Source organism: Onychomys torridus, chromosome 3 (assembly GCF_903995425.1).
Source record: "Onychomys torridus chromosome 3, mOncTor1.1, whole genome shotgun sequence".
NCBI lineage: Eukaryota > Metazoa > Chordata > Mammalia > Rodentia > Cricetidae > Onychomys > Onychomys torridus.
The window spans coordinates 114680426-114704810 of NC_050445.1; the positions used below are offsets into that span (position 1 = coordinate 114680426).

Here is a 24385-nt window from a genome sequence, read left to right on the forward strand (position 1 = left end):
GCAGATGTGACATGGAGCCAGGACACCAGCTGTGCAGGCTGTGAATAGCAGGACTGGGGAAGTGGGATTGTCCAAGCCCTTTGGAGCTCAGAAGATCACGAGTGAGTCCTATACACTGGACATTGATCTGTTTTCACTATTGGACTATAACTTTGCTTTCATCCGATTCCACTTGGAATAAGAATTACTTAACTTGTTTTTAGTTTATAGGCACCCCCAATGAAGAGACTGGATGGACATTTAAGAGACAGATTATGGCCATTTAAGAAAGACATCAATTTTTTTTAAAAAATATAGTGTCACTCTGTAACCCTGGCTGGCCTGGAACTCACAGAGATTTCTTCATCCTCCACATTTTGAATGCCAACACTTAGCCTGACATTGAACTCTTAAAATGTTGAAAAATTTAGGGTTTTTAGAAGTTGGATTGTGTTTATATTATGATATTAATCTGAGATCTTGAAGATAAACAAGAAAGGAGAGGTTGTGGTTTAATAGTGATGTATTTGTCTGTCAAGTTGACAAACGGACAGTTGTACTGGTTAGTTCTTGCCAGCTCCATACAACCTAGAGTTACCTGGGAAGAGGGAACCTCTATTAGGAAATACCTCCATCTGATAGGCCTGTGGGCAACTCTGTGGGGCATTTTCTTAATTAAGGATTAATGTAGGAGGGCTCAGTCCACTGTGGGCGGTGCCATCCCTGGGTAGATGGGCCTGTGTTGTGTATTAAAAAAAAAAAAAAAAAGTAGTTAACAAGCCAGTGAGCAACATTTCCTGGCCACTGCCTCCAGGTTGCTGTCCTGAGCATCAGTCCCAGCATCGGTCAGTGATGGACTATAAGTCAATCACACCCTTCTCTCCCCCAAGTGGGCTTAGGTTGGCATTTTATCCCAGCAATAGAAAGCCAACAAGGACAGCCACAGGCAAATGTTTTGAGTTGGAAATCAGAGAAAAATCATAATGCATTTGTTGGTTTCTGGAAATAGTGCAAACTTGCAGAGAAACTTGGGCAGTTTACTTAACTTACTATGGTGGTTTCTGAAAAATGGGTCTGAATCATGGAATTTGCCTGGTATTTAGTTGTTAAGAGTCAGTGAGTAAATGCAGATGATCCAGTTAGACCAGTGCCTCATGCACACCAGACATTTAGAATTTAGTTTTTAAAGTGTGTGTGTGTGTGTGTGTGTGTGTGTGAGAGAGAGAGAGAGAGAGAGAGAGAGAGAGAGAGAGAGAGAGAGAGAGAGAGAGAGAGAGACAGACAGACAGACAGACAGATAGACAGACAGAGAAAGAGAAGCAGAGATGAGAGAGACACAGAGAGAGAGACAATGAGTAAGACAGAGACAGACACATGGAGATACAGACACAGGGAGACAGACAAACACACACACATACACACAGAACACAGACAGACAGACAGACAAAGAGACAGAGGGAGAGAGACAGGGAGAAATACAGAGACAGAGAAGAGGAGACAGGGAGCTAGAGGAAAAAGGAGAGAGACAGAGACAGACAGACACACAGAAGGACAGACCAACAACACAGTGACAGGCACACAGAGAGAGATGGAGAGAGGGTATGTGCTAGCGCATGCCTGTGTGTGTGTGTGTGTGTGTGTGTGTGTGTGTGTGTGTGTGTGTATGTGTGTACGCTCACCATGACATGTATATGATATCAGAGCACCACACCTGAGGTTATCCTTGCCTTCCACTTCACTTGAGACAGAATTTTTTTGTTGTTGCTTACTGTTACCTATGCCAGGCTAGCTGGCTCACAAGCTTTTAGGGATTCTCCTGCTTCTGCTTTCCATCTCACGGTAGGAGCACTGTGGTTATAGGTGTGATTACAGGTAGAGATTTGAACTCATGTCTTCACTCTTGCTCTGCAGGTACTTTACTGAGCTGTCACTCAGCCCATGGACTAAGGTAATTACTATGGATATTGTTTCCAGGGGTCACTCATGAGTGACGGTGAGCAGCTGATGGAGTACTGAGGCTTAGTGCTCTACTCCACTATGCAGCTGAAGGCAGTTTTGAATGTTCGACCCTCCCTTCTCCTATGATCTCCCAAGTACTGGAACCCCAGGGGAATACCACCACTCCTTAATTAAGCCAGTACTCTTGGGTGCCTTCAGTATGGTTATATCACCAGGGAGGCTCTTCTAGTTGATTCTGATAGGAGTGATTTTTACAAAATGCACGGCTCAGTCTACACTGGAGGCATGTTCACCATTGGAAGGTTTAATGGTGTTTCTGCATCTACAGAGGTTAAGCCAAGAGCTTCATACACACATTGTCACGAACACACATTGTCGCGTACACACACTGTCGCGCACATAGTGGGGCTTTAATGGTGTTGAGTTTGTCAGGATAAGAAAACTCGAAAGCAATCACAGTGCTGTCAATTCTTTGCATGACACTATTCAGACATCTCTGAAAAGCTGGCAATTTTTCAAAACGTTTGTGAGCTGAGTGAAGACGCAGCCCACAGAAAGCTCAGGAGTTGCTGGAAACGTGTTGGCTTACTGTTTGTGATTGAGGGCCTTCTGCAGATTGTTTAAACCCGGGGAAGCTGGATCAGGCGATTCTCGCCACGCACAGGTGGCTGGGGCACACAGGGCTTGGCTGGCTCTGCCTTCTAAAACTGTCTTCACCTATTGTTTACAAAAATCCACAACAATGGGCTAAGCATGGCAGCCATTTTTTTTTCCTAAAGAGCTTCTGATTGAAACTACAGAGATTTTTCTCTCTGCCGTCAAAGGCTGAAGCAAAATTTCATGGCTTGTCATCTGAGAGAAGCGATAAATATTTCAAAACCAGTTGGGACAGAACAGAAAACCATGCCAATAAGCAATCCCCCAGGGGCTCAAAGTGGGAAAATTGTTTTTCAAGGAAGAAAATGTTCGTGTTAATTCAGGTAGTACATGTTTCTCGTCACGGCGTCAGAAAAACAGTTTAGAATAAATGTTTATTTCCAGTAAATACTGGCCATAATGACTAAACTATTGCTTTTCAAAAACCAGTGACAGCCAATGATAGTGCCCATCTTTAATGCCACACTCAAGAGCTAAGGCAGGGGGATCATGAGTTTGAAGGCAGCCTTGGTTATGTAGCACGTTCAAGGCCAGCCTGGGATGCATACTGAGATTTGTTCTCAAAAAACAGACAAGCTGGGAGATGGCTGAGCTGGCTTTGTGAGCATGAGGACCTAAGTTTGGATTCCCAGCACCATGGAAAAAGCCAGGTACAGTGAGGCATGCTTATAATCCTAGTGCTGGGGAGGTGGAGAGAGGAGGATCTCTGGGACTTGTCAGCCAGCCTAGCACAGTCGTCAAGGTCCAGGTTCAATAAGAGACCCTGCCTCAAAAACTAAGACAAACAGAAAGAGCTTGAGGGGCAACACCCAATGTCAACTTCTGACTTCCACATGCGCATGAACATACACATAAAAACAAACAGTAACAGCAAATTGAAAGACACTTCAGGAGCTCTGAGATAGTGTATTGGATGAAAAAATTATAAACATTCAAAAACTTTGCCAGTTATGCCCACACCTCCACACACACGGCCATGGTCTTTGGTGGGCCCAGTGGCATTCCTTCTGACCACACCTGACTGTTGGAAAGGTCTCTGTGGGACTCACTTGTGACTTTGGGCAAGGCTCAAACAAGGAGTCTCCCTCGTAGGCCTCTAAAACTAAACGACACTAGAAGTGGCATCGATAATGGGCCAGAGGGCCTAACAATGAGTGTCATCCACCGGGCAGTCAGGGCAGTACCTGAAGCACTGAGGATTGGCCCCAGGGATCTATGGCAGCTCTCTTCCCTACAGTACCAACCCTGCTCAACCAGGGCCTGCCTGCCTCACTTCCCCAAGCCAGTGGTCTCCTATGGCACCTTTTGGAGTCTACAGACCCCAACGCATGGTTGGCATTTGTGTAAGTCAAGAAAGATGTGTGGTAGGTAGGGATGCAGGACTCCCGGAACCATGGCCAGAAAGGAACAGAGTAGTGGTGGGGCGTGGTTCTGCAGGACTCCAATCTCACCACTGGGCAGATGTTGAGTGGTGGTGGGTGGTGCCTGCAGGATTAGGAGCACAAAGTCATCTTCGGCTATCTGTGAGTTTGGAGCTTGGGTTATGAGTCCCTATCTCAAAAAGCAGAAAGGGGGGCAGGGTGGGAGGCTGGGAGGAAGAAGAAAGAAGAAAGAAAAAGAGGAGGAAGAGGAGGAGGAGGAGGAGAGAGTACAAGCCCCCTCTCCTTTCTGTCTCATTCAACAGAGCAGGAGTCCAGGGGGATCTTCTCTCCTACATCTAGGTTCTAGTTTCCCTCATCTATGCAGAAGCCATTCTCTCGCCATCTGCCCCCATGGAGGCATGAAGATCCTCCAGCAGCCCTCTCCACCCCATCTCCTTCTCACCTTCCTGCCTGCTAACAAGCCAGGCTCCAGCCCCAGCACCTGGCTGCCAAACTCACCTTACCCAGCATGCCTGTGTTAGGCAGGAAGCATCTCAGCAAGCCAAACTGGCTAGAAGTTCTCCTGGAGATCCTTCCTTCTTTGCAGACAGATAATAAATTCTGTCCCATCATCTGTACCATGTGGTTCTGCCCTGCCCTTCCTACCAGGCTGTCACTTGGCAGCACTGGCCTCAATCTTGCTGCTCTGACCTTTTGTTTCCCAGACACCCCCCCTCCTGTGCCACCCTATCCTCCATCCTAACAATGGAGCTACGAGAGCCCCAGCACAGGCCAGCCAAGCTTTCTCTGCTGCCATGGAAGCTTTCCCCTCTTCCTTCTGTGCGTTTGTTTTTCCTTCAGGATGCTTTCCATAACCGTGCTAAGTCAAATTTAGCCAGGCTATCCAGTTCTAGACAGAAAAGTCTACAGCCCCCAAATGACTCTGTCACATGGGCTTGCCTTGTGCATCCCTACGAGACCTTGGTAAGTTCAGGGAGGAGTGTCAGTACGGGCGCACTTCCCAGTGGTCAGTAGAGACTCATCTAGCACATAAGCTGTACCCGCTATTGTGCTTGGGCATGGACAGAGCCATGAGCATGAGAGAAAAACATGGTTGCCTCTCCCACAGAACTTATCATTGAAGCTCATTGGCTGGACTAAAGCAAGCGGGGTGATAGCAATACAGTGTGAATGGTACAGTGGGGGCAGCAGGTGTTTGGGGGCACACAGTAGGAGCACAATATCAAGGATGCCAGTCATTTATCGTCCATCAGACTCGTGTCTGAGAAAACATCAACCTAGACAGTTATTTATATTCTGCATCATGTGCACCCTGTACCAGTACCCAACTACTGTAAAATTTGTCAGCTTAAGCGTAGACACATGACCTGTGGAAACCAATCCACAGCCTGGCCAAGGACCTACAAAGGCACTCCCAAAGAATTCTGGGCCAACTGGATCCTCACTCTCAGAAAGGAGAACCGAGGGGTTGGGGATGTGGCTCAGTTGGCAGAGTGCTTGCTTAGCATGCTTCAAGCTTTGGGTTTCATCCCCAGCATGGCATAGAGCCTGGTGTGGTAGCCTACACTTAAATTATCAGCCTTTAGGAGGCTGAGGCAGGAGGATAACTTCGAGTCCAAGGTCAACTTGTCTACATATCAAGTGCTAGGCCAGCCAGGTTACACAGGGAGACCCTGTCTCAAAAGCAAGCAACAAACAAAAACAAAAATCAAAACAAGAAAATCCAGTAAAACTATGTTCTTCTTGAGGACTAATACATCTTTCCCCTTTCCTTCCTTCCTTCCTTCCTTCCTTCCTTCCTTCCTTCCTTCCTTCCTTCCCTTTCATCCTTTCCTTCCTTCCTTCCTTCCTTCCTTCCCTTTCATCCTTTCCTTCCTTCCTTCCTTCCTTCCTTCCTTCCTTCCTTCCTTCCTTCCTTCCTTCCTTCCTTCCTTCCTTCCTTCCTTCCTTCCTTCCTTCCTTCCTTCTCTCCTTCTTTATCTTTTCCTTCTTCCCTCCCTCTCTGCTCTTTTCCTCACATCCCTCCTATTCCTCTTCCCAATTATATTATCTTCTATTACCAAGTAATTCATGTTCTCTATGGAAAATATTTTCAAGATACAGAAATCAAAAAAGAGCTAAATAAAACTCTCCTAAAATCATACCACAGACACGATTATTTTATAACCCTGCTGTTACTAATAATAGCTACCACTTTCTGGGTCTTTTGGACTTTCTGTGCTCACTCTATGAACTCCTTGCAACCCTGTGAGATGAGTCGTCTTACTTAACCTGCCAGAGGAGGACCTTACAGAGCCGGAAAAACTGAAGCACGGATCCAGGTAGGCTGACTCGGGTGTTAAAATCCTGATGTACATATCGCTAACCTTATAAAAAAAAATCATAGGTGGGGAGTGGTGGCACACGCCTTTAATTCCTGCAGTCAGGAGGCAGAGTCAGGTGGATCTTGGGTTCAAGGCCAGACTTGTCTGTATAGTGAGTTCCAGGACAGCCAGGGCTACACAGAGAGACCCTGTCTCGACCCCCTACCCCCCAAAATGATCATAAACTTACATGGACTCTCTTTTCTTTTCTTTAGTTTTAAAATGCAATTATTTATTCATTTATTTGTGAGTGTCTGTATATGTGTGGGTGCACATACCACAGAGCATGTGTGGAGGCCAGATGACAACTTTTGGGTATTGGTTCTTTCCTTCTACCTTATGGGTTCCAGGTATCAAATTCAGGTCATCAGGCTTGGTGACAACTTTTACACACTGACCCATCTCACCAGGCCCTCTGTCTGTTTTTGCAAAAACATACTTTGAAAGAACTTCAAGTTAAGATGTAGTCATGCTTTATGTACCATGTGTTGCTTAAGTAAGATGTGGGTTTTTTATTATTAATTTTTTTTTTTTTAAATGATGAGTGGGGGTGCTGAGCATGCCATGGTATGTGTGTGGATGTCCAAGGACAACTCCGAGGCATCAATTCCCTCTGTTCACCTTTAGGGGGGTCTCAGGGACGGAACTTAGGCTGTCAGGCTTCCATGGCAAGCACGTTTCCCCCCTGAGCCATCTCTCGGGCCCTCAAGAAGATGTTCATGATAAAAAACAAAGCAGACATGAGTTTAGAGAAAACAAATCTTTGGCAGTCCTACCACCCGAAAGACCACCGTAGACACTGAGATGTCACCCACCATTGCTGTCATGGATGTAGGATTAGGACCATAGATGCAGTTCTGAACCCAGCACGACCACCCCGGCAAACTCCCACATGCTGGAGCTACTGGAGGACCTGGCGGTTAGGTGCACACTGAAGTGTGTGAATGTGTTTGAAACTAGACCACTGGTGTTGACTATTGCAAAGGGTTCTTTTATATAACTAATTGTGTGTGTGTGTGTGTGTGTGTGTGTGTGTGGTGAAAGGGGTCAACCCCCAGCCTGTGCATGCTGGGCAAGTGCTCTACCTCAGAGTCCCACTCCACAAGCCTCTGCACAAAGGCATTACAAACTACCCTAGCTACAGTAGGTGAGAGAGAACTGGGCCCAGTGATCTGCAGAGCTGGACTCTATTCCTGAGATGCCCAAGCTGAGAGAAGTCACTTCCGGCCTGGCCTCAGTTCCCTCATCTATGCAGTGAGCAGCCGCAACTCTAGGGTGGGATGAATATCACTGGACTTCATGTCTGGGTTATTCGCGGCACTGGGGACGATTCCTGACACAGTTCCCACCCAGCTCTGGCACAAGAAAACAAGAGGCCGGGAATATGAAAGGGCTGGGTCAGGGCACACCAAAGGCTTACGGACCCCCAAATGAGGGTACAAGTTCTATTTTCCTGGAGGGCTGGGCCAGCCAAGCCGATTAGGGGCCCCAAGCAGCTGTGGGCCGGGGAGGCTGCTGGGAGTGAGGGGATTCAAGCAGCTCTTTCCCACCCTCTCCCCCACCAGCCTGCTCTGTGTAAAAATTCCAAACTCCCAATCAAACCCCCTTCTCCTTTCTCCTTTCATTCACCTGCCCATCTTCCTCTCCTCTTCTCTCCTTTTCTATCCAAACTCATAATTAATCGCTCAAGGCAAAAGTAATGAATGTTAATTGGCCATCTGTAGGAAGACTAATTAAAATCTACCACGCTGGGGTTTAAACATACCTATAGCAACGGAGTGAATCGGGAATGAGGCGAGGAGGGACTGAGGTAACAGCTGAAAGACTGCAAAACACCATTGGGCTTAGGTGTGAGGGAAGGACGCCAGAGAGGGGCCAAGATGCTGGAGAGGGAGACATGGAGACAGAAGGAAAAAACCCTCCCGGACTTGCCACGCCACTGCAGGGCCTGGCATTCTGTCACTGTTCTGTTTGGTGTTTAATGAACACATTTGCACATTTTCTTCGTGCTGGACATGGCTGAAAGGGTGGCTAGAATTTGTCAACACACAGTCATCCCCCAGCCATAGGTCTGCACGCACTTAGTTCTCCAGGAACACCTGCCCTGTGTAAAAATCGTACATATGCACACATGCACAGCTTTGCAGACTCCTGCGTAAAAGGTAAGACTCTGTTCCACATGCACAAGTGCACACCCATGTGTGAACTGAGGGCAATCCAGGGACTCAATTTGTGATTAGTCATAATCACACGTGTACACACTGTTCATGGTACATGTGGCTTAAAGACACAAACCAGAAGTTATTAAAATACAGATGGTGATGCACACTCAGGTTGCTTGTTATATTCAGATGCACCAACTGGCCTCAGGTGCTTGAACCCATCCATCTCTGTGTGTACATATGATTAACTGGAACTTTCTGTATCCCAATACTCACAGGTTTACGTTACACTTTTCCATACACAAGAGAAGCTAAATGCTCACACTCTATGTCACTAATAAAGGTGGAACACACACATACACACACACACACACACATTCACACACACACACACACACACTCACACACACCCTCTGTGGGCACTCTTCCCACAATGCCATACCCTGTCCTCCCATATAAGCTTCCTCCTCCCCTAGAACAGAACTGCTTCTTTCCAGAAACAAACACAAAGACCCTGCTTGCCTCAGCAGAACCTGTCTTAACCCCCAGGCCATCCCTGGAGCCCCTCTCATAGCCTGAGTTTACTTTTGCCCAAAGGTTAGAACATGTAGAGGCCAGGGGGTAATGTCAGGTGCCTCCCTCTGGCACCCTGCATGTTATTTTTTGAAAGAGGGTCTCTCTCTGAACCTGGAGCTTACCAGTTCTGTTCGACTGTCTGGCCAGTGAGCTTAAGGGATCCATCTCTCTCTCTTGCCTTTCCTCCTCTGGTATTAGAGGTAGATGCTGCCATGTCTGGCTTTTACATGGGTACTGAGAATCTGAACTCAGATCCTCATTCTTGCCCAGCAAATGTTCTACCCACTGAGCATCTCCTCAGCTCAGGAACAGGGACTTTTGATCTCTAGCCCCCACTTCACCATACAGAAATAATGATGGCTTCCTTGCTGGGGAGTTTTACTGCTGTAAATTCATATTCTAATGAGTTTAAGCAGGAGGGAGGGCAAAGACAAAAGATTCTGGTATCTGGGGGTGAACACCTAGAGAGGGCATCCAGAGAAAGGCCAGGGCTCCACCTAAGGGACTCTGACAGGAGACTGAAGTGTTCTGTGCCAGCCCTTTGTGTTCCGAGGGGCTCATAGTCTGTGCTTCTAAGGTTTCCTGAAGTCCAGATTCCGGGGCCAAAGGTCATCCTCAGGTCCAGCAAGAAAAGCAGCCGAGATGACAGGTCAGAGGACAATGTCCTTGTGACTCAGACGGGCCTGGGCACATCCCAGAAGGCAGAAAGGAACTCCTAGGGGGCAGACTGAAGACAAGCCCAAAAAGAACGTGGGGAACGTGGTGAGATGACCCAGTGAGTAAAGGCCCTAGAAGCCTGGTGACCTGAGTAAGATCTGCAGAACCCCCGTGAAGCTGAAAGGAAGTGGTTCCACACAGTCCTCTGACCTCCCTATACACGCCCCACCCCACACATCATCCGCACCCCATAACAGTAAATACTAAAAATAAAAAAATAAAAAAAAAAAAAAAAAAAGCCGGGTGGTGGTGGCGGTGGCAGTGGCGGCAAGCGCCTTTAATCCCAGCACTCGGGAGGCAGAGCTAGGCAGATCTCTGTGAGTTCGAGGCCAGCCTGGTCTACAGAATGAGATCCAGGAGAGGCACCAAAACTACACAGAAAAACCCTGTCTCGAAAAACAAAACAAACAAACAAAACAAAACAAAAATGCAAAAAGAAGGCCAGGAGGCAGAGGCCAGACATCTACCTGACACGCTCCACACCACCACCAACACACACACCACAAGTGAGAACAACAGGTGACTTTTCAGGGCCATCTGGCTGTAAGGGACCTAACTAGAATTGGTGAGCTAGTTCCTAACTCTGGGAAGCCCTGGGCCTCTGTCTGGGAGGGACAGGGCCTGCATCCTAGGGCATGGATTTCTGGAGAGCCTTCCCAGGGCGCCTTAGGATCTCCCTCTGCCTGCTGAGGCCTCTCAATCCCCTGGAGGACCAGTTCCCCCCTCCACTCCCACACTCACACACTCTCACACTCACACTCACACACACACTCCTCTGACAGCTTCTACATTTGGAACTGACAGATGTGCAAGGTAGCAGCTCGGCACCGCCTGTGCAGCTGAGGCCCCAGCGTTGCAAATGAAAAGGGATTATTTCCAGCAAGGCTCAGGATGGCTGCATGAGCACACGCCTGGTGTGTGTGTGTGTGTGTGTGTGTGTGTGTGTATGTGTGTGTGTGTGTATACATGTTAGACAGTATGAGTGTGTGGCTTCTCCCATCATCAAAATCTGTCTTACTGTATCTCCAGATCTTATGCCTTCCTCTCTGGGTTTCTGGTTTCTAGCTTTCTCCACCATGGTTTTGCTCACCTGTCCCAGTCTTTGATTCTCACCGAGTCTGGCTTGGTTTCTGTATCTGAATTCTCCAGAGAGAAAAAAAAAAAAAAAAAAAAAATCATTGCCCCTCATTCCTTTTTAGGTCTCAAGCAAGTCTTGGGGGCTGAGGAGATGGCTCAGTGGGAAAATGCTGCTCATCATTACAACTTAAGTTCAGCTCTCCTGCAGTGTAAAAGGCGTAGTGGGACAAGTCGGAAATTCCAGTGCTGGGAGGTAGAGACAGGAGGATCCCTGGAATTCTCTGGCCAGCCAGTCTCCCAGTCTAGCTGAGCTGGTGCACTTTAGGGTCAGTGAGAGACCACATCTCAAAAAATAAGTGGAAGGAAGATGTCTGACTTTCACCTCTGACCCAGTCTGTGTGGGTGTGTGCGCGTGCGGGGGCACCACTAGAATATACCACACACACAATACATGCACACACATAAGAAACAGCCAGTTTTCCTCTAGAAAACAATGCTTCTGTCCTGTCATTTACACGAGGCTGGGTGGGTGGGTGGGTGTGCAGTGGTTGGGATATCTGTCCTAGGGCAGGAAAAGCAGCCCTCCAGCTGTGGTCCCTGTCCTTCCAGCCTGTCCTCCAAAATGAGCCAAATCTATTACTCACCACACACTCAAAAGTAGATGAGCCTTTTAAAAGCAGGTCCCTCTGCCCAAAGTTTTTAGTCTCTATATTCATATTCCCAACCCCCACTATACTGAGCCTAACCCATGCTAACCTAATCTGGCATCCCTGTAACCCTGACTTTAGCTACATACTGATGTTCCTGGCCTTAGCCTGGCCTCAATCCCGACCCTGATGGACTGTTCCTTGAACTTTTCCTTCTCCAAGGGGCTGCCTCCTTAGTAACTGACATGGCACCTGGATACCAAAGTATTATAGCTCACTTTTGAATACCCTGGAGCAAGTAGAGACAGACACACAGAGACCCAAGGAGTTAGAGGAACAATGGGAAGGTGATATTTACCTATTTCCTAGGGGATTCTGACACACCACGGTCTATCTGCTTTGAGATGAAGGCATGAAGGCATCCTTGTAGAAATGTTTCATAGAGGGCTGTTGGGAGGGGACCACCCCCTTGAGGCTGGTCTGCATAGGCAGCAGGCTTCACACCCAGCCATCTCCTGGCCCACTAGCATCCATATGCTTGTTCACTCCGGTAACCATTCACTCACTTACTTTTCAGCAAACCCCAGCAAATGGCTGTGGTGAGCTGGGTCTAGTTAAAGGTCATAGGATATAGCTTCTTCAGGCTGAGTTTGGAAAAACGCCAATCCTAGCTGCCAGTACAGCCAGAGTGTGGGCCAGAGATTCTCGAAGCTCTCGAGAGCATGCCCCCAGTCTGGGAGGATGTGAGAGCCAGGCCCCTCGTTTCCTTTGCTTTAGGGGAAGCAGGCCTGGGTCCTAGGGGACTTCACACTGCTTTCAGGTTTCTCAGCTGAGGTGTCATAGAGCCTCTGGGGAGGTTCTATATGATGTGGGTTGCCTCAAAGCAAGAAAGACATTTCTCTTTCTACCTTGTCACTAAAAATTAAGCCCAGTCTCCTAACTCCAGCTAGGGCTATTAGGCCCAAAGGTTCTGTTTCCTATGGGGCAAATGAGAATTTCTGGAAGGTGACCCAGGCCTCCTAGGGTGGGCTCTATCACATCTCAGGGATGCCCAGCGCCTGTCCCTGACTCCGAACTCCAGAGAGAAGACAGATGAACAGGGCAAGGATGGTTTCCTCTCCTCTCTTCAGCATCTCCCTCATTGAACTCCTCCCTCCAGATGAAGCGCCAGACAAAGGCTCGAAGGGTTCTCCTGCTAATTTTCCAACATGCTGTCTCGGGGATTCTAGTCTCAGGACCGTCTTCCTTGCACACTAGGCCTTTGGGAGGTAACCCGTGTTGGAGAGATGTCACCCTGTGGTGCCTCCTCTTCAGTGACTGGAAAGGCCATTGCTTCCTTCCCTCATCCTGGGTGAAGGGCACAGCTGGGCCCTTCTGGCATGTTCACACAGGGGTACGCACACATGCCACATGAGTCAGAATTGCTGCACACGTATTATCATATAAGACCATGTTCTTCAGGGAAGGATGTGGGTAGAAGCCAGAAGGCAGTGACTCAAGGTGCTGCTCCTTGAGGTGAGACATGGAACACAGGGGATGAGGCATGTTCTAGGAAAGTGATCCGAAGTCAGGTGTTGAGGCGCAGCAGACACCTCCAGGTGTGGCTGACGACGGACCCACTCCAGCTTTGGTGTGCGGCATGTGGGCAGATTCATGGGGGAGGTTCCTGACCACTGTGACCCCAGCTGGTTCCACTCATGGGGAGGGATACCACAGCTCTGTGGGGGTAAGCCTGGACTATTTGCCTTCCTAGTTCCTCAGGAGGCAGCTGCTGGCCCCTAGCTCAGACTACTAAACAGAAATCAAAAGCTACCCAGCTCAGTGACAACAAAGACAGAGAAATCTGTTTGCCTTTTGGCTAATCCACAACCCTGTTCACCCCCACCGCTGCACTCTGCGAATGTGCAGGCATGTATTTATGTGTGTGCTTGCATGTGCTCTTGTGTGGGTTTGGCTAAGACCAGGTGATGAACTCTAGGAGACAGATGGTTAGGCCCTAAAGGCCAGCATAAAAAGTCCCAGTGCTGAATGTTCTGGAGTCACTGAGGCCAGGGCTGGAATTGATGCTCAGGAGAAATCCCTGTGGGCAGAGAAGGATGTGGGTCACTAGGGTGGCCTTGGGGCCTGCCAAGAATGACTCTACCCCTTTCTGACCTCCCTCAATTCTTTGAGTCCCTGTGAATCTCGAGGACAGACCACTTAGATTGCTCTGAAGCCTCTGTACTCAGAAGACATGAGAAAGTCTTGCCACCTTGTGGAGACATGTGGTAATCCTCCCTGAACTTCGGGTCTGCCGAAAATAAAACCGGCAACTGGGCTTTTCCATCCGTGGGGCATTTAGTCCCAGACATTTGGAAACACTAGGCCATTCATGATGAGCCTTTGGGATGAGTGCAATGCTTTATGTATATTAAGTGTTTGTAATATGCAGCCTTTTCAGAGGCACAAGAGCTTCTTGCTGTAGGTTACCAGCTGATAAGAAGAGCAGAGGTCTGAACCCAGCCATTTCCATTTCAGAGAGGGCAAAGACTCCACTGGGAAAGGTGGTAGAAGTTACCCCTCCACCTCGGGGAATCTTGTGGGACCCTGTCAGTTGTGGCATATCCTACAGAAAGGGCAGGACCCACCTTTCCAGGATGCGCAGCCCCAGTGCGCCCTCTGCTGGGCACAAGTAGGACCAGAGGGTTCTCTTAACGCAAGCAGATGCGGGGTTGGGTCATGGGTTTTTTGTTTTGTTTTGTGTTTTGTGTTTTTTGATGGCTGGGAACTGTCTGCTAAAGGCTGGCTGCAGACCAGTCCAACTTCGGAGCTTGCAGCCCATGACTTCATGGATTCTTGCTCATCTTCTCCAAAGGCATGTTGGTCCTGAGCCAGTACCACAGCAGACCATGGGCCACAGGGACAGTGTCAAGAGGGGACACCACAGGAGCTGGGGCCTATTCGAATACAGCACTGCCTGGTTGGCAAGAGGTAGATCTGGAAATCCAAACACTCACTAGTGAGGGCTGGCAGCTGTGTGTTGGGCCCTGAGGATGGATACTAATTGACTAGCTCTAGAACCCTCAAGAAAATGGCTTTAAAGGTGGGTCAGTGTGGACAGAAGCATGACAAAGGCATAGGTGTCCTGGTATATCCATCGTGATGACTCTGGACCTACAGTAACCACTGTGTGGGCCTGGACGAAAGGAGGCAGACAGCTCTCTGGCAACACTTGGGGAAGCAGGAGCAGTGACGTTCTCAGGACAGCCTAGCAAATGAACTGGGCTGTCACTCCTGCACCCTGTCGAAGAGGTCAACAGGCTTTCATGAAGGGCAACACACATATTGCATCTGACTCAGAACTATGTATTTGGACTAGAGTCAAGGGAGAAACAGTGGCTACCAGAGGAAGACGGCAGAAGAACAAAGATATGAAGTTCAAGGAGCATCGCTGTGATGCCCTGGTCCTCTTTCTGCATTAGGTAACACCCTCCTCACCCCACAGACAAGACACTCAATCTCCTCTTCTCTCCAGTGTTTTAGCTTCTCCTCCTCTTCCCAGTTCTAAAGTTCTCTTCCTGAGGACAGAGAACTCTAATAGCCATCAACTCTCTCTCAAGCCCCCGAAGAAGCCTCTGATGACTGGTAATGCCAGCCACTCCCCGCTGGGTGTGTCTGAGGGCTTTTATTTGTGTTAAGCAGGGTTGGGGGGGGGGCACTGTGGCAGAACATGGGCTTAACTGTCATAGAAGTCCACGTGGGCTCCAGACTGGAAGGTGTCCTTTTGCAGCAAGCTCAGCAGTTTCTGGGCTGATGTCCCACAATCCACCAGCTCCCCCTGCGACTTCAGCTTCTGCAGTCTGTTCCTTAACTCTGGGTGCTTGGAGGTTTCTCGAGCCAACTGCTGCATGTCTGTGTCCAGGGGACCTAGTGGATGGAAAGTACAAGATAACATCAGAGGTTCTAAGTCCCTACTGTGTGGAGGGTGGAGCTGAGTCAGGTCTGGCCCGAGGCTCCATTACATTGCCTTTATTTTTTTATTTTTCTTTTTTTCAGTTATGGTCTCTCTATGGATTTCTCTCTTGAATTTCAAGATCCTCCTGCCTTAGGCTCTCCAGTACCAGGATTAGAGGTGAGGGACCACCAAGCTCAGCTCATGTTACTACTGAGTTTTGAACTCATAGCTCACGTCTATTAAGCATGGTTTAAAATCAAGCTCATCATCTCTTGTCCACGTAACCCTCTTCCTGACTTTCCCACTTATATCAATAGATACCTGGACCCTGCAGGGTCCTCATTCCACCTGCAGCCAACCAGGGATGAGGTGAGACCTTGAGCATGGTCTCAAGCAGGTCCACGCTATAACCTTGCTTTTCTCCTTATTTCAACACCTGCGCTAGCCCTCTGATAAATTCATCTGGCCGCACTTTCCTGGGCTCACATGGCTCCTCAAAATCCCTGGATGCGAGGAGCTCAGTTGGTAAAGTATTTGCTGTACAAGCATGACAACCTGAGTTCAGATCCCCAGTAAAATGCCAAGTGTGGGGATTAGAGAGAGAGATGGTCCCCTGTTAAGAGCACTTGCTGTTCTTGTAGATAACCAGGGTTTGATTCCCATTACTAACATGGCAGCTGGCAACTATTTGTGACTTCAGTTACAGGGGCTGTGATGCCCTCTTCTGGCCCCTGCAGGCACTGCATGGGATGAACAGATAAACTTCAGGCAAAACACTCATAAACACATAAATTCCCTCCCTCCCTCTTTCTGTCTCTGTCTGTCTGTCTCTCCCTCTCTCCCCCCTACAAGACCTGTCACTCTCTAACAAGCTTTCTCACCTATGCTTGCATGTCTGGAAAATGTCTCCCACGCGCTAACAAACAGCCCTCAAGGAATTGTGTAGCCTAATTTTAATGGTGTTCAGGGACAGAAAAATCATGGAACCTGCTGCAAGCCCCAGAAAAATGTAATGGAATTCAGCTACTATCACAAAAGCTACACTTGGAAAAGTCAAGGACTTTTCTGAAGGTCAAGCCATGGCTAAGAAGAATGACTTTGCTTCCTTTGAATATCCTCTAGCCGGCTCCTCCCACCCCCCTTGTTTTGAGACAGAGCCTTGTTAGCCCGCGCTGGCCTCTAACTTGCTGTACAGCCAGGGCTGACTTCTGCTCCCACTCCTCAAGTGCTCTACCATGCCCAGTTTTACCTCCTTGAGCACCCCTGGGGAAAGCCTGCTATCTTTCCAAACAGACTTTCTGTCTTTGGAAACCTGTTAGGACATTCTTCTGGAGACTGAAATAAAAACTGGAGTGGCTTCTGCTTGTTTTCAGCCTCTGGGGGATTCCTAAACCTCTCAGTTCCTCCAAGATGCCCTCCAAAGAGCTAACTTAGCTCTGGGTGCATCTAGCATCAACTCCTCCCAAGCTGTGGTTTACATATGATCACTGCTGAATGAATGAGTCTAGGCTGAGCTCAGAGCAGGTGAGCTGGAACAAGCAATATCATGTATGTGTGTGAAGGGCAGGCACTAGGTAATATGAGGAGACCCAGCATAGATCAAGAAATTGGACGCAAGTTTGGATCCTGGTCCTGCTTCACTTGAGCAATAGACAGACTATCTTGCCTCCGTGCCTCCAGGATCCTGACGGAGTCCAAAGGGGTACAGACATCTGGATCTCACTGTTGAGCTGCTCACACATATTGCTACTTTCTAACAACAGAAATCAGAGCCCAGAAGGATGGCACCAGTACTGTGGCATCTTAATAGGCTGGTCAGACAAGACAAGGCGTCAGAAGACCACATAGCCTGTAATTTTCATAAGAACAAGGGCCTATCTTATTCATCCCGTACCCTTTTCCCACCCCATTCAGTGTTCCAGTCTGGGATGCTCACTACTCAACAATGTCTGCCTGCTTGTCTTTGATCATTTATGTGGCTGGTCTCTGTGAAGCTTTGCTAGGTGTTAGGGATACATGGATGAATAGTATGTGGCCGTTGAGGGAGAAAAGCAGACAGTTAAACATACAAAGGTAATGTAGTCTTTTGTGTTTTTATTTTTAATTTTAATTTACTTTTATGTGTGTGGGTGTTTTGTTCCACCTGCTAGTCAGGCAACTCCTAATGCTGAGTACTTCCACCCCTGCCTGCTCTAACTTTTTAGAGTCTGTATTTTTCTTGCAAGATAAGGAGTCATGATTGGGGGGGCAATATATGCTTTAGATTCTTTCCTGAGACTATAGACAAGGCTCCCCACCTTGCCCAGCCCCCAGAAAGGAACCAGCCAGGTTGGGAGGCAGCAACGGCAGTACCACCCACCTACCTGGAGCATAGCTCAGCACCCTCACGCTGGGTTCCTCAGCAGCTAGGACCTGGTACAGCATGTCTCGAGCAGCCTTCCCGGCGCAGTACAGCGCCCAGCCCTTGAAGGGCTGCAGGGCACACAGAGATGAGATGTTAACCACAGTCTTTCTGAGGCCAGGGCTATCTGGGAAGGCGTTGAGGGTCCCCGAGGTCAAGCAGAGCATGGAGGTCAGGTTCAGAGTCCAGTAACTGTTGATCTCAGCTGGGTCATTCACGTTCAGGAAGCCTTTGGAAACATCCCCAAGAGTACCTGAAAAAACAGGGCTGAAGAAATGATACAGCAGCGTGGGCTCTGTCCTCTTCAGCCTTCCACAGTTCCTTCTCATATCCGTTTTACCCATCTACCCCGGCTCTGCAGACACCCCTAATGCACGCTAAGAATACACCTGTTTGAGCGCTCTTTGGAAAAGCAAGATTTGTTCAGAGACCTGATCTCTTGACTCATGCTCCCGCCAGGAGGCACTGCTTAAGGCGGTCCAGAAAGTTCTATGGGAGCTTTAGACAACCAGGCTAGGCTAACCCCTGCAGGGACACTGGTACATCCTGTCTCCGTTTGGACTCTGGACTTTTGGGGCCTATCTAAACGGTGAAAGCCCGCAGCCCCGGTCTGGTCCGGGAGTCTCACCTGCGTTGTTGATGAGCAGCAGGCGCTGCAACCCCTCGGGCCTGGGGAGCTCGCGCACGGCACACAACAGCTGCTGCACGCCGGCCTCCGTGCCCAGGTCGGCGGCTGCTCGCACCACTCGCAGGCCGGGTTGCTGTGCGCCCAGCTCCTCCTCCAGCTGCCGTAGAGCCGAGTCACTGCGTGCGCTCAGGAGCAGCACCGAACCGGGCGACAAGAGCTGCGCCAGCAGCGGGGCCAGGGCGCGGCCGAAGCCCCGGGAGGCCCCGGTCAGCACGCACACGGTGCGACCCAGCCCGCCTCCCTCCATGCCTGGAACTCAGCGGCGCGCGCAGCTACTGGACCGGCACGGGGCGGGGCCGACCCTTGGCATTGTGTAGCGGAAGAGCGGGCAAGCATCCACCAGTGTAGCAGTGAAGAGAAGGGCTAGCAGCCAGGGAGGCGTGGCCCGGCAGGAAACCCCAGTCCCTGTTCCCAGCGCTGCCTGGTTCCTCTTGTCCGGCTCCCACAAGGTCAGCCCCTTTTTGGAACCACGTGTCCTCAATTTCCACCCTGTTCCAGAATCAGCTTCTTCCGCGAGGGTTGGTTTGTCTTCATCCATGCAGGGCATACCAGGAAACGACCAGTGACAACAATGGATGAAGTCCTTCCTTGCCTGTGTAGAGTTTGGGGTCTCCTTGCACTCTGGGTGACAGAAGCTTTCTCTGGAAGAGCACAGCAGCTCCCCTCAGAAGACGAAGAGGACGTGGGGAAGAGAAAGACTGAGAGCCGCAACAATCTTATAAACAAGATAATGACCCACCTAACAGTAAAACCACACCTTGACTCCTTGGTACCTTCGGACAGCAACCTTAGACTATAAACCCGTGTTATACACCCATTAAACCACTTTATAATCTCAAATAGTAAAGAAAAATTCCCTAGGAGGGTGTGGTGGTTACATTTGTAGACCCTGCACTTGGGGGATGTCGGAGAAGGATAAGGAGTGTAAGATATTGTTACGGTCCATTCTCAGTTTGAGGTGAGCGAGAGTTGATAGGAGGGACAGACAAGCTTAGCGCTAAGTGCCGGCTAGCCGCTAGCTCCTCTTTGTTTCAGAAAGTTACAAGTGGTCGGTCACTTAGCCGGAAGCCGACAATCAGCCAGTTTCAAGTCCCAGATTATTTATTGGATGAGGATTTTGTCCTAGGCCAATGAGATGGGGAGAATTAGGGGGATGCAAATCTTATATGCCTATAGGAGAGAGAATAGGAAAGTCTCTTGATAGGTTCTTAAAAACCACTGTCTTGTGCCAAATCAGCACCTTGGAGTCCCTTTCTGCAGAACTGTTTATTATTATTATTATTATTATTATTATTATTATTATTATTATTTTGGTTTTTCAGGACAGGGTTTCTCTGTGTAGATTTGGAGCCTTTCCTGGAACTTACTCTGTAGCCCAGGCTGGCCTCGAACTCACAGACATCCTCCTGCCTCTGCCTTCCAACTGCTGGGATTAAAGGCGTGTGCTACCACTGCCTGGTAGAACTGTATATTTAAAACCACTTAGGTTTCACTAGTCTCTTGAGTTTGTTATTATCTTATTTCCAGAAGGAGTGTTGAAGGACTGTCCAGACTACCTAGTGAGTCCAAGGTCAGCTGGGCTATATGAGACCTTGTCTCAAAACAAAACACGATCCAAAAAGAAAGAACGGGGATGGGGAGATGGCCCAGTCAATAAAGTGCATGCCTTGATGAGTTTGAACCCCAGAACCCACATTAAAAACACTAGTTGTGGCTGGGTGATGCTGGTACATGCCTTTAATCCCAGCACCAGGAAACAGAGGCAGGCAGATTTCTGAGTTCTCTGAGTTTGAGGCCAGCCTGGTCTACGGAGTGAGTTCCAGGACATCCAGGACCACAGAAAAACCCTGTCTCATATATATGTGTGTGTGTGTGTGTGTGTGTGATATGATACATATATACCAGATATTATATATATATATATATATATATATATATATATATATATATATATGTCTCTCTTATTTAAAAAATAGACTTATATGTGTGAGTGTTCTGCCTGTGTATATGTATATATGTGCACCACATGTGTATGTGTGTATGTGCACCACATGTGCCTGGCATCTAAGGAGGTCAGAAGAGAGGTCTGATCCCCAGAACTAGAGTTACAGATAATGGTGAGCTGCCCTGTGGGTACTGATAATTGAACTCGGGTCCTCTGGAAGAGCGAGCAGCAAATGATCTTACCGACAAGCCATCTCTCCAGGCCCTTCAAGGAATTAAGAAAGATCTCCACATGGCGCTCACACACAAATGTGCCCAAGAGCTGCTGGTATAGCGACAAGCATTATCAAGCTTAAAGGCTCAAAGGACAATAGTAGAGAACTGGCAAACCCTCAGATTTGTTTGCTGGTTAGTTTTTGTCAACTTAACACCAGCTGGAGTCATCTGAGAAAAGCAAACCTCACATGAGGAATTGTCTCCCTCAGACTGGCCTGTGCACAAGTTTCTGGAGCATTTTCTTGATGGATTCAGGAGAGTGCCACCCACTGTGGCTGGATCCACTTCTGGGCAGGCAGTCCTGGGTTCTATAAGAAAGCAGGCTGAGGGGGCTGGAGAGATGGCTCAGCGGTTAAGAGATCTTGAGTTCAGTTCCCAGCAACCACATGGTGGCTCACAACCATTTATAATGAGATCTGGTGCCCTCTTCTGGCCTGCGGCCATATGTGCAAATGGAGTACTCATATACATAGAATAAATAAATAAATCTTTTTTTTTTCTTTTCTTTTTTTTCCCCCTGAGACAGGGTTTCTCTGTGTAGCTTTGCGCCTTTCCTGGAATTCGCTTTGGAAACCAGGCTGGCCTTGAACTCACAGAGATCCGCCTGCCTCTGCCTCCTGAGTGCTGGGATTAAAGGCGTGCACCACCACCGCTCGGCTGTAAATCTTTAAAAAAAGAAAGAAAGGAAGGAAGGAAGGAAGGAAGGAAGGAAGGAAGGAAGGAAAGGAAAGGAAAGGAAGGAAGGAAGGAAGGAAGGAAGGAAGGAAGGAAGGAAGGAAGAAAGTAAGCAAGCAGGCTGAAGAAGCCAAGGAAAGCAAGCCAGGAGGAAGCATTTCTCCATGACCTCTGCTTTAGTTCCTGCCTCCAGGTTCCCTGAGATCCTGTCTTGGCTTCTGTCTTAGGGTCCTATTGCTGTGAGGAGACGACACCATGACCACAGCAACCCTTATAAAGGAAAATTAGGGATGGTTTACAGTTTAGAAGTTTAGTCCATTATTGTCATGGCTGGGAGCATGGTGCTGGAGAGGTAGCTAAGAGCAATACATCTGATTGGCAGGAAGCAAGAAGAGAGAGACACGGGGCCTGGCTTGAGCATTTGAAAACTCAAAGCCCACACTTCCTCCAACAAAGCCACACCTCCTAATAGTGCCAGTTCCTGTTGACCAAACATTCCAACACATGAGTTTATGGGAGCCATTACTATTCAAACACCACAGCTTCTCTTAGTGGTGGACAGTAGCCTGTAAACCAAATAAAAAGCTTTTCTTCACCATGTTGTTTTCAGCCATGGTGTTTCTCACAACAACAGGAAAGTACCAGCCAGGTGTACATGCCTGTAATCCCAGCTCTGTGGAGCCCAAGCAGGAGGTTACAAACTCAATGGCAGCCTAAGAGCCTATCTCAAAACAAAAGCTGGGGCTGGAGCTTGGCAGCAGAGTTCTTGTCTTGTGTGCCCACAGCCCTAGGTTTGACCCCCAGCACAGCAAAAACTACAGGTTAATCACTGCCTTTGTGCCCATTGTAAACTGTTCTGCAGATGGTGTTCTCATCATGAAGAATCATGACTGTAACATATGTTTGAATGTTCCAGGGAATACAAAATAAGTAATTAGAAATGTAAGTATTTAGGAAATGTAAATGACTGATATACAGGGGTTCTTCATTGTCTTTGAATTTTTCTTTCTCTCTCTCTCTGTCTTCCTTCCTTCCTTCCTCCCTCCCTCCCTCCCTTCCTCCCTCCCTTCCTCCCTCCCTCCCTTCCTTCCTTCCTTCCTTTTCTTCTTCTTTTTATTCCATGTAGTCAAGTCTGGCCTTGCACTCACTATGGAATGAGGCTGGTCTCCATTTTCTGATTTTTCTTGCCTTCACTTCCTCATATTTTGAGTATAGGCACGTGCCACCAGCCTAGCTTGTATGTGTGTGCATGTGTGGTCATATGAGGGTGCATGTTGTGTGTGCATGTGCGAAGGTCAGAGTTTATCTTTGGGGTGTCTTCCTCTATCTCTCCCACCTTATTTTTTGAAGAAGGCACCAAACCTGGAGCTCATAGACTGGCTAGGCTGCCGGCCAGTGAAATTCAGGGATCTGCCTGTCCCCACTATACCCAGCTTATTGGGGACCGTGAGACTGTAACATTAAGCTCATGGGAAGGTACATACTATTCTGCCAAGTGCACAATTCTAAGCTGCTGATGCCAGCAGGAACTACATTGTAAGAGTGACTCAAGGACAGGCTGGAATGTGGTCTTCTTAAGATAGTCTGCCTATGCTGTATGTCAGCATTGCTCTGAGGGGAACTTCTTTATTAATTCCCCTGCCTTAAAGTTGTATCTAAGCAGGCTGAGAAATAGACTGGGGGGCTTCAGTATTCACTGACAGTCCTCCCGAGGCTATCCTATGCCTCTATCTTTTCTTCTATGTTCTGTTTCTTTCTATCTGTCTTTTCTTAATTGTCACTTCCCACTCAGGTGCTCTTTCCACTGTGCAGATGGCAGGTACCACCACCAGCTTTTCCATGGTGGAAAGAATCTGAACTCCACTCTTCAGGCTTGCACAGCAGGAACTTTACTAACTGAGGCTTCTCCTTTGCCCCTCTTTCCAACCTTTGGAAAGTCTGAAGTTGCTTCTAAATAGCAAACTGTTTTAAAGATGAACTGTTTAGGTCATCAAGTAATAAGGCAAACAACTTACCACTCATGAGGTTGAAGCAAGAAGGCTACAAATTCAGTCCACATGAAAGATAGCACACTGTCTCTTGAGTGGTAGGAACACATGTACTACCACACTCAGCTTCATACAAGTAACTTTGAAGATCTACTCGAAGGCCAGTAAGATGGCTCAGTAGGTGAAGGCTCTTGCTGTCGAGCCTGATGATAGGAGTTCAGTCCCCTAGACCTACATTGTGGGAGGTGAGAACAGACTCCCTCAAGTTATCCTCTGGTTTCCACATGTGCACCATGCCATGAATATGCACACATAAATAAACAAACAAACAGTAAAGTAATGATAAAAGTTAGCAAGCTGAGCATGGCAGCATGTAGCTGTAATCCTAACACTGAGATGGATCCTTCTATCACTTAGACCTTGAACGTCTGATCCAACCTTCTAAGTAGAAGGAGGAGGATCAGCACTTCCAGGCCAGCATTGGCTAAAAACATTTCCATTTGGAGGCCAGCCTGGGTTATATGAGACATGGTCTTAAATAATAAACAAATGGATCTAGAATCCAGTGTCATGTCTTATGCCTGTAATCTCACTACTTTGGAGAAAGACAGAGAAGTATCATAAGTTCAAGACCAGCCTGGACTACATATCAAGTTCCAGGCCAGACTGGACTACATAGTAAGAACCTGGCTCAAAAAAACAAAACACCAAGGATTAGTTGAATATGGTAGCATGCGTCTTTAATGCCAGCACTCGGGAGGCAGAGTTCAAGGCCAGTCTGGTCTATGTTTGTTGCTTCAGGACTACTGAGAGAGACCCTGTCTCAAAACAATGACAAAAACAAAATCAAGGATTGATTGGGGATGGGGGAGAAGGAGGTAGAGACATTACATACTAGTTGAGTGCATGTGCACTCACATGACCACACATGTGTATATACCTACACACACACACACACAC

At 48.2% G+C, this 24385-nt stretch overlaps 1 protein-coding gene across 1 annotated transcript; it reads right to left on the minus strand.

The window, feature by feature from the left end:
• Window positions 1–14843: 14843 nt before the first annotated feature.
• Window positions 14844–18980, minus strand: Spr (sepiapterin reductase). Its single transcript, XM_036181766.1, has 3 exons — window positions 18483–18980; window positions 17817–18107; window positions 14844–15425 (listed from the first exon to the last, which is right to left on the minus strand). The coding sequence occupies exons 1-3, from the start codon at window positions 18787–18789 to the stop codon at window positions 15235–15237; spliced, it is 789 nt and encodes a 262-aa protein (XP_036037659.1). The 5' UTR covers window positions 18790–18980; the 3' UTR covers window positions 14844–15234.
• Between the last annotated feature and the right edge of the window lie 5405 nt (window positions 18981–24385).